The 9,645-nt window shown below is 40.2% G+C and overlaps 1 protein-coding gene across 1 annotated transcript in view; it reads left to right on the top strand.

Moving 5' to 3' along the window:
* Window positions 1-9,645, top strand: part of NPHP1 (nephronophthisis 1 (juvenile)) — a 119,604-nt gene that overhangs the window by 69,868 nt on the left and 40,091 nt on the right. The window contains exons 12-14 of the mRNA XM_006898944.1: window positions 1,386-1,460; window positions 3,073-3,183; window positions 4,259-4,341. Of these exons, the coding sequence (XP_006899006.1) occupies window positions 1,386-1,460; window positions 3,073-3,183; window positions 4,259-4,341 (269 nt within the window). The remainder of the gene's footprint in view (window positions 1-1,385; window positions 1,461-3,072; window positions 3,184-4,258; window positions 4,342-9,645) is intronic.

Here is a 9,645-nt window from a genome sequence, read left to right as displayed (position 1 = left end):
GGAGAATTGATGCCTTTGAGCTGTGGTGCTGGAGAAGAGTATTGAGAATACTATGGACTGCTAGGAAAACAAACAGATTCGTCCTGGAAAGAGTTAAACCGGGTGGCTCCTTGGAGGCAAGGATTCTAAGGCTCCGTCTAACATACTTTGGACATGTTGTGAGGAGAGACTGGTCCTTGGAGAAGGACATCTTGATTGGGAGGGTGGAGGGACAGCGCAGGAGGGGAAGGCCCTCTATGAGGTGGATTGATTCGGTGACTGGGATAATAGGGATGGGAGTGTCAGAGACAGTGTGATTGGCACAGGACAGAGCAGAGTTTATGTTGTACATAGGGTCACTATGAGTCACAAGTGACTTGACGGCACATAACAACAACAACAGAATATAACTATCTGTGTGCCAATAATTGTGTAATCATAGTGATAATAGAGCTATATATGAAATACTTTTATGGACCTTTTCCTAAGGTCACTTTTACTTACTTCAGGAAATTGACTTGAAAGTGACCCGAAACTTCATTTACTTTTCTGGCAAATATATTTCTCAAATGTTTCCTTTAACATGTAATTTGTTACTAGCACCAAAGTCTAAGTCTGAATTAATTTCATCACTTCCTTTCTTATTTCCTTACTAAGAGCTGTAACTTGTTTTGTGGTGTTAATAACTTTAATTAATTTATATGTACTTGTTATAAAAATATAATGAAACATTATGTTATTATGTGCCTTCAAGTCAACTGTGCCTTATAGCAACCCTATGAACTATCCATAGATCTGAACCCTGGCCCTATCCTGTGCCCTCCACACCATCTCTGATATACTTGAGCTTATTGTTACAGTGATTGCGTCAATCCATCATATTGAGAGTCTGCTTATTTCTCTGACCCTCTTCCTTTCCAAGCATGATGTCTTTTTCTAAGGACTTACCCCTACTAACAACAGGCTCAAAATATATGAGGTAAGCTTAACCATTCTTGCCTTTTTTAAAAAGTCACCCTGGTTGCACTTTCTCCAAGACATATTGTGTACTAGGGAGTCCCAACCAACCTAGAGCTGACCTTCCAGCAGATTTTCAAAGGCAGTTAATCACACAGGAAGATTTTGCTCATCTTCTTGCAGAACATCTGGTAAATTTGAACCACATTCCTTTGTAATTGCAGTGCAGTTTCTTACCACTCGACCACCATGGGATATTCAATACTCTTCTCCAACACCATAGCTCAAAAATGTAGATTTCTCAATTATATGAAGAGTGAAAGTTACATCACCAGCCTCTCCTAGCCATCTGTTCTACTCAGTGTATTCACCTTTAACTATTTGTATGTAGAAGTGATATTTCAAGGAGCTTTGATACAACATGATTTCAATGGTAAATGTCATTTCAGGTTCTGAGCAACATTCATACTGTTAGAGCCATGTGGCACCCTAAAAAGCCCAAAACCTGGACCTTTTCACCCCAGGTAAGTGCTGGCGGGAAAGGGAGTTAATGAAAAATTGGACTTCCTTACCCTTCAAAAAGGACCTAATTAATTTCCCAAACAATGCTCTCAAAATATATTCCTGAAAGAACATTTAGCACAGTGTCTGTGGGGACAGATTAGCATCTTTAAGGTTCTTTCATTCTTTAAAGTTTTCTAGAGTCCAAGTTTCTTTGAAAAGTTTGATTAAACATGCTATCTCTGACTCACCAAATGTATATGAATCTCCTCATTCAATGAGTTTCCAAGGTTCCTTCTTGAAATACGTACATTTGATGAGAAAACAAAAAGACAGAATCAGGAAATCAGACGTGGTTTGTTTGGCTGGTTTCTGGTTTTTTAGTGACAACTAATGCTTTCTGTTGATCGGGCGTCAGACAGGGTCTGAGATTTACCTTGCTCTTCCGAGCACCATGCCCCCCCCTGAGAAACACCATCCTTTATTACAATGTTTTGTGGTTCTGATATTGCTTCTCTGTATAAGTGAAAGACTCAGCAGCATTTTCTAGTAATTCCCAGGATTTAAGAGCAGCTGTTAGGGAGAGTTAAGGAATAAATGTGTTTGTTTTTTTGGATGAGGTAAAGGTTCTTTTGTGTGCTGTGTAAGGCATTTTTCCTGGGTATGGTGGCAGGGTTTTAGGCTGTTGGTTGTATTTTGACCACTTGGGTGTTTAGGAGAGGAACACCTGCATGTATAACAAGAGCCCCTTCCCAGGCAGACATTGTGCTAAACCCATGGCGTGTTACCCTGCTTAATCTGTACAGCAACCCTGTGGAGGGAGCATATTGAATGGAGTGACTACGTGAGCAGTCACTCAAGGTCAACTTTGTGATCATGGGGCTCCGTGTGCAATGGAAGTACAAAGAATGGAAAGTGAATTCTAACCCTTCTCATCAGGGAAAGTTCTGTAGAAAAGAAGACTAGGACTTGAGGAATGAATGAGCTTTTCAGAAAGAGAGATAGAATTGTGCAGGGAGAGGGGATTGAAACTCAAACTTAGCACCACTGAATTGGAACTGACTCAAAGCTGCTCTTCCAGTGAATTTTGGGAAGCTGTAAATTGCAGGGGAGGTGTTTCCCTTGACTTTCTTCTTCAAAGTGGCTGGTGAATTCAGACCAGCAGAGGCACCACCTCTACATTAGCAGTGCAGGTGAGGAAAAGGGAAGGTTCATCAGGACACTAGAGGAAAGTGGAGCAGATGTTTGTATTTGGTCTTTAAGTTTTATTCTGTTCCCAAAGAAAAATCATTGGCGTAAATATTCTGAGTGCAACGAGCTGTTGTGACAGTATTTGAAGTACTGGCCCCAAACATCAGTGCTTTGACGACTCCAGCGCTTCACAGAAAAGCTGTCACACTGCTCTGCTCTCTGTGCTGTAGGGTCCTGTTGAGTTGGAATTGACATGGTAACAGTGGGTTTACTATGTGGACAGTTTTTTGTAATACTTCTGGGAACCTAATATAGTATTTGCTTTACAGTAACTTTTCTTCTGCTTCTACTCATTAACCAAATAGTCAGTGAAGGAAGGACCTGTCCCTTAACCAGATGTATAGAATGGAAACCTCTGCCTTGTTTGTTTGTTTGTTGTTTCAGGTCCCTGGTGTCTTGCCATGCCTGCTGGACGGTGACTGTTTTGTCAGGTCTAATTCCTCCTCTCCAGACCTGGGAATACTGTTTGAACTCGGGATTTCTTATATTCGCAATGTATGTATGGCACTTGAAGGATTTGTAATATCATTTAAAAGAGACCTTTTCATTTTCTTATTTTTTTTAAAAGGGCTGTGTTTACCAGTGAAATAATTGAGGGTTTTATGTATAATGGAATTTTAATCCTTTGAGGAATGAGAATGGTAGAGATTCTAGTTTTATGTTACACTTTTCCCAGTCACATTCAAAGTAAAGGGTATTTGCTGGTGTTTATTGATGCAGTGACCTCTCATGATTTGAAAAGGTTGAAGATTGGAGATGAAATTGGCAGGAAGTCATAAACAATGCTCAGCAGCATCGTTTTAGCTCAGGCTTTCTGCCCGTTCCAATGTTGGGGTACACCAGTATACTTAATCCTGTAGCTTAGGTACTGGCCGCTCAGCAACATCGTCTCATCTCAGGCTTTCTTCTCATCTCTGATGTCAGAGTACACCAGTATACTTAATTTTATCATTTAGGTACCAGCTAGCATGGTAAATTTACAAAGTGAAATTCAGAAACTTGGATTAATTTATGTCATATACACTCTTTAATCATTGGAAGCACACAGGTCTGTAATAATATGAACTTGACCTCATGGTAACCCATTTCTCGTAGTTAAACTCATCCCTGTGGGGCAGAGTAGAGGAGCAGTTTCTCCAGTGAGCCCTGCTGGCCTCTAGTCAGTGACAGTGTGAGAGGGGGTAAAGTTCCAAGTTAAAAAACAAACCCAAGTGATAGCAGTTCTCCACAGTGAGTCTCACTGAAACAGAGCTTCATAAACCCATGTGGTATTAATGTGATTTGAAATTAGTCCATAAATTGTCACTCAAGACAAGAGTGACAGTTGCCACACTGTGAGGGTTAAGGAGTTTTCAAGAAAAACTTGGACAAAAAATTATTTTCTCTTTATGTATTACTTATCTGACCTACAGGTAAAATGTAGGGTTTTTGTTTGTTTGTTTGTTTGTTTTATTGTGAAGATTGTTTCTGACTTAAATACTAATTCTTTTTCCTTTGAAAGTATACAGTGTATACTTATAAATTTGTCTGGTTCAGATATTAAGTTCTATGTACTTGTTTTATTTCCTAGTCAACTGGTGAAAAAGGAGAATTAAGTTGTGGCTGGGTGTTTCTTAAGCTTTTTGAGACCAGTGGAATGCCTATTTCAACAAAGTAAGTTGGCTATGCATTCTTTCCAAATGAATTATTTTATGCAAACTAATCTTTTAAAATTTAGATACTTCAAGTTTGTGCTGTATGACTTAGAAGTGTGATCCTTCAAAATAGAACACTAGGCCAGGCTCAAGGACCCAACTAAATTTAAAAACCAAGGCACCCCATGAGGTCCTTCATTCCACAGTCCTTCCCAATCAAACATTCCCCTTGGCCATCACCAAAACAAAAGTATATTATGCTTAATATATAAATGATTAATATATTTAATATAAAAAAGTATATTATACTTAATATAAGTATTTTTGTTGTTGATTGTCTTTGAGTTGAGCACGCCTCATAGCGACTGCATGAACAAATGGCCTGAAGCCCCTCTGCAACCATTGGCATTTATCAAAGTTGATAAAGTTTCTGGCATCATGCTATTTTGGAAGTGGATGCCACTCCTGCTTCCAAAATATAAATATTACAACAATATTAATATACTTAATATTAAAAAGTAATATTAATATACATAATAGAAACATTAATTGTAATATGTTTATTGTTGTTATGTGCCGTCTAGTCACTTGCGACTCATAGCGACCCTATGTAGAACAGCCCTAAACTCTGCTCTGTCTTGTGCCAATCAGACTGTATCTGACACTTCCATCCCGATTACTCCAGTCACTGAATCAATCGCCTCAAAGAGGGCCTTCCCCTCCTACACTGTCCCTCCACCCTCCCCAGCATGATGTCCTTCTCCAAGGACTGGTCTCTTCTTACAATATGTCCAAAGTATGTTAAACAGAGCCTCAGAATCCTTGCTTCCAAAGAGCCACCCAGTTTAACCTTTTCTAGGATGAATCTGTTTGTTTTCCTAGCAGTCCATGGTACTGTCAATACTCTTCTCCAGCACCACAACTCAAAGGCATCAATTCTCCTTCTGTCCTCCTTGGTCATTGTCCAACTCTCTGATGCATAACAAGTGATTGCAAAGACCATGGCCTGTATCACCATTTGACCCAGCAATTCCACTACTGGGAATATACCCTGAAGAGACCATAGCTGACACCCAAGCAGATATATGCACACCCATGTTTATTGCAGCTTTGTTCACAATAGCAAGGAGCTGGAAACAACCTAAGTGCCCATCAACAAACGAATGGCTAGAGAAGCTGTGGTATATTCGCACAATGGAATACTATGCTGCATTAAAAAACAAGGAACTCATGCAATATTATTCAAAATGGTTGACTCTGGAGAACATTATGCTGAGTGAAATATCCCAGTCACAAAAGGACAAATATTACATGATGCCACTGTTGTAGAATGGGACTGTCCTTGGGGTTGGGGAGAGACTGAGTAAGATGGGTTCAATAATGTATACTGCACTGAAACAGAGGAGGGAGAGAACCATTTAAAAGAGAGATATAACTGGGTATTTTTGTCATCACAGGAGACTAGAGCGAGGGCTACATGGTGGAGGGGACCTGGGGGAGGGTTTGTAAAACAATGAAAGAATCTTTTCTTTTACTTTTCCATAATTTTTGGACTCATGTACTTATAACTTGTTAGTCAAATTTGTGTCTTCTAGGTTGCAACACCCCCATGATACATCTTCAAGGATATGAGCATGTACGGCCAAGCACAATCAATAAGAGTGCATCTAAATTCCAAAATCAATCTCCATAATAGTCTATGTGTTTCCTACTGCCAAAGGGGCCCTTTAGAGTAGTGAGAGAAGATCTTCACCCTGAAACCCACAGCGTCCCTTTTCAGCAGGAAGTAGCTAAGAGAATACGCCATCCCCTTTTCCTTATGACTCAGGGTGAAGTTTCTCTCAGGGAGGAGTGATAGGGAATGGCAAAGGACACACTGACAAAGAAGATTAATCAGAACTGGCTTTGACAAGCACTGTGGCATTTGGACAAGAACAAACTGGGAGGAGGGTAGAGAGAATAGTGCAACAATGAATGAGTGGAAGCCCAAAATCTCTGTAAATGTTTATGAAAATTAATAAAATATAATTATAGGGGAAAAAAACAAAGACCATGGCCTGTATCAGACGCACCTTAGTCTCCAGAGAGGCACCATTGCTCTTCAGTACTTTGGAGAGGTCCCTAACAGCAGACTTTTTCATGGCAATGCGCCTTTTAATTTCCTGGCTACTGGTGCGAAGAGTGTTGACTGTGGAGCCAAGCAAACTAAAGCTGTGTACAATCTCAATCTCTTCACCATCTATCCTGATGCTGCCAATTGGTCCAGTGGTGAGAATCTTTGTCTTCTTGACATTGAGCCTCAATCCATATTGTAGGCTGCAGTCCTTGACCCTCTGCAGCAGGTGCTTCAGGTCCTCTTCAGTTTCAGCAAGCAGGGTTGTGTCTATTAATATTTATATTAAGTATACTACAACTATACTTAATAGAAATATTAATATATTTAATATTAAAAAGGATATTATGTTTAATACAAAAGCAGCTCTCTAAAGTCAATATGAAAAAGGTGATGTAAACTTACTAGGCAAAAAACCACAATCTAAATATAAACTTTGGTCTGGCTTGGTCTGTGTAAGGTAGATCAATTGCTTATCTTCTCCAAGCCTCAGTTGTCCCCATCTTTAAAATAGTTTGAACCCCAAATATTTACTTTGAGGATTAATTTAGGTAATGCTCCCCTGTGGTCTGTACTGACAGCATGACAGGGGTGGGAGAGAAGCGGCCTCATTACCACTGGGCAGCAGTGAAGATCTTCGCTCAGGCTTGACAGCACCCCAGGGAAGGAAGGGTGCGTCAGACTCAGCTGGGGTGGGGTCTTCTCAGAGATGCTTCTGTCTTTTGGTTGGTTGGTTTATGTGTATAGTGTTTGGAGTTTTAAGTTATACTTAGAATGAGAAATAAGGAAAAGTATGTCTACTCCATCTTTCTGAAATAGAAGTTGTTATTGTTGTTGATTGATTGCCGTCGAGTCGAGCATAACTCATAGCAACCCTATGAACAAAAGACCTGAAACCTTTCTATAATTGTAATCATTTCTCAAAGTTCATAGAGTTTCCAGAAGCATATGGTTTAGAAAGTGGATGCCAGTCCTGTTTCCAAGAAATAAGTTACTTATTTTAATAATAGCAGGTTCTCTGTATTAATACAGAAAGCATTCCAGTGTATATGAATAAAGCAAATTGCAGGATAATGCGCATGCTATGACTTTGTCTAATTAAAAACTATATCTTTGGCCATCTATAGGGTTGAGTCTATGGTATGTTCTTACTAGAGTAGCTGGAATGGAGAATTGGTGCAGGAATAAATAAAGCCTTGTACCTGCATCCTTCTACACTTAACTTTCGACACTAACTTTTGAAAGGCTTGTAATACTTACAAAATTCATTTTGTATATGTATTTATTTGTGTTTGCTTAGCAAGAGCTTTGGCACAATACCTTTGAAACTAGAGGAAGAGGAATTACATTTTGGAGCTGTTGAGTCAGTGTGAATTATTGTTGTTGTTAGGTGCCATCTAATCCACTACAGCTCGTCGCAGTCCTACGAAGAGCAGATCTGACCCTTGCCCTGCCCTCCACCATTTTCACCATCTTTGATATGCTCAAGCCCACTCTGTCTTTCCATCTTGTTGAGTGTCTGCCTCTCTTTCTCTGATTTTCCCAGCGAAGATTGGGAATCCCAGAAAATATAATTGTACTCATGCACAACTTACCCTTAGACCAGTAAGCAGTAGTCAGAAAAGAACAGGGAAATAATGCGTGATTCAGGATCACAGTGATTCAGGAAAGCAGTACATCAGGGATTCATCCTATCTCCATACCTTTGCAGTCTATACGTGGAACAGATCATTCGGGAAGCTGGACTTTTATGAGGAATAATGTGGCATCAGGATTGGAGGAAGATCCATCAATAATCTGTGTTATGCAGACGACACAACCTTACTGCTGAAACTGAGGAAGACATGGGGCATTTGCTGAAGGCCAAGGACTGTAGTCTTCAATATTGATTGAGGCTCAAGATCAGGAAGACAGAGATTCTCACCACTGGTCCTACTGGCAGCTTCCTGGTGGATGGAGAGAAGACTGAGATTGTTGGTAACTTCAGCTTGTTTAGTTCCACAGTCCACACTCTTGGCACCAGCAGTCAAGTAATCAAAAGACAAACTGCATTGAGAAAGTGCTGTCAGTGACCTCTAGAGTACTGAAGAGCAATGATGTCAATCTGGAGACTAACGTGCACCTGATCCAGGCCATGGTCTTCGCAGTTACTTGCTGTACATCAGAGAGCTGGACAATAACTAAGGATGACATAAGAAAGATTGATGCCTTTGAGCTGTGGTGCTAGAGAAGAGTGTTGGACATACAGTGGACTGCCAGGAGAATAAACAGGTCAGTCCTGGAGAGGGTGAAACGAAGCTTCTCCATGAAGGAAGGATTTTGAGGCTCCAGCATGTGGCCAAGAGGGACCAGTCCTTGGAGAGGAACATCATGCTTGGAAGGATAGAGGGACAGCACAGGACAGAAAGACCCAGGATGAGATGGAATGACACAGTGACTGGACCAACGGGATTAGGTCTGTTGGAGCCTATGAGATTGGCACAGGACAGAGCAGTGTTCACAGCTAACATACTTAGGTTGCTGTGAGTTGCAGGTGACTCAATGGCACATAACAACAATACAACCCCTCCTGACAATATGTCTAAAGTATATGAGACTTAAGTTTCACTGTCCTTGCCTCTAAGTAGCACCCCTGTTGTGCTTCCTCCAAGACAGACTTGTTTGTTCTTTTGGCAGTCCATGAGATATTTGGTTCTCTTTTCCAACACAGTTCAAAGGTGGTGATTCTTCTGTCATCCTTCAGATGCATAGGAACTTTCAAATGCATAGGAGGTCATTGAAAACATTGTGGCTTGGATCAGGTACACCTTCATCTTTAAACTGATATCATTGCTCTGTAGCACTTTGGAAAAGTCCTTGATAGCAGATTTTCCCAGTACAACATATTTATTGATTTCTTGACTGCTGTTACCATGGTAACACTTTGATCATGAACTCAAGTAAAATGAAATAATTGACAAGTTCAGTCTTTTTTTCCCTGTAGCATAATGTTGTCTTTTGGTCCACTGGTGAGAGGTTTGTCTTCTTGGTGTTTAGGTATAATCTATATTGACAGATTTTGTTTTTGATCTTCTGCAGCCAATGTTTCAAGCCATCTTCACTTTCTGTAATCAAGGTTGCTTTGTCTGCATAACGCAGGTTGTTGATGAGTCTTCCTTGAATCTTTTTTTTCTTTCAGAAAACTAGGTGTTTTTAATGTATTTTTTATAT

The sequence above is a fragment of the Elephantulus edwardii genome, unplaced genomic scaffold (genome assembly GCF_000299155.1).
Source record: "Elephantulus edwardii isolate Elephantulus edwardi_28Jun2011 unplaced genomic scaffold, EleEdw1.0 scaffold00241, whole genome shotgun sequence".
Lineage (NCBI taxonomy): Eukaryota > Metazoa > Chordata > Mammalia > Macroscelidea > Macroscelididae > Elephantulus > Elephantulus edwardii.
The sequence above is the reverse complement of the archived record's forward strand: the minus strand, read 5'-3'. Positions and strand labels throughout refer to the sequence as shown.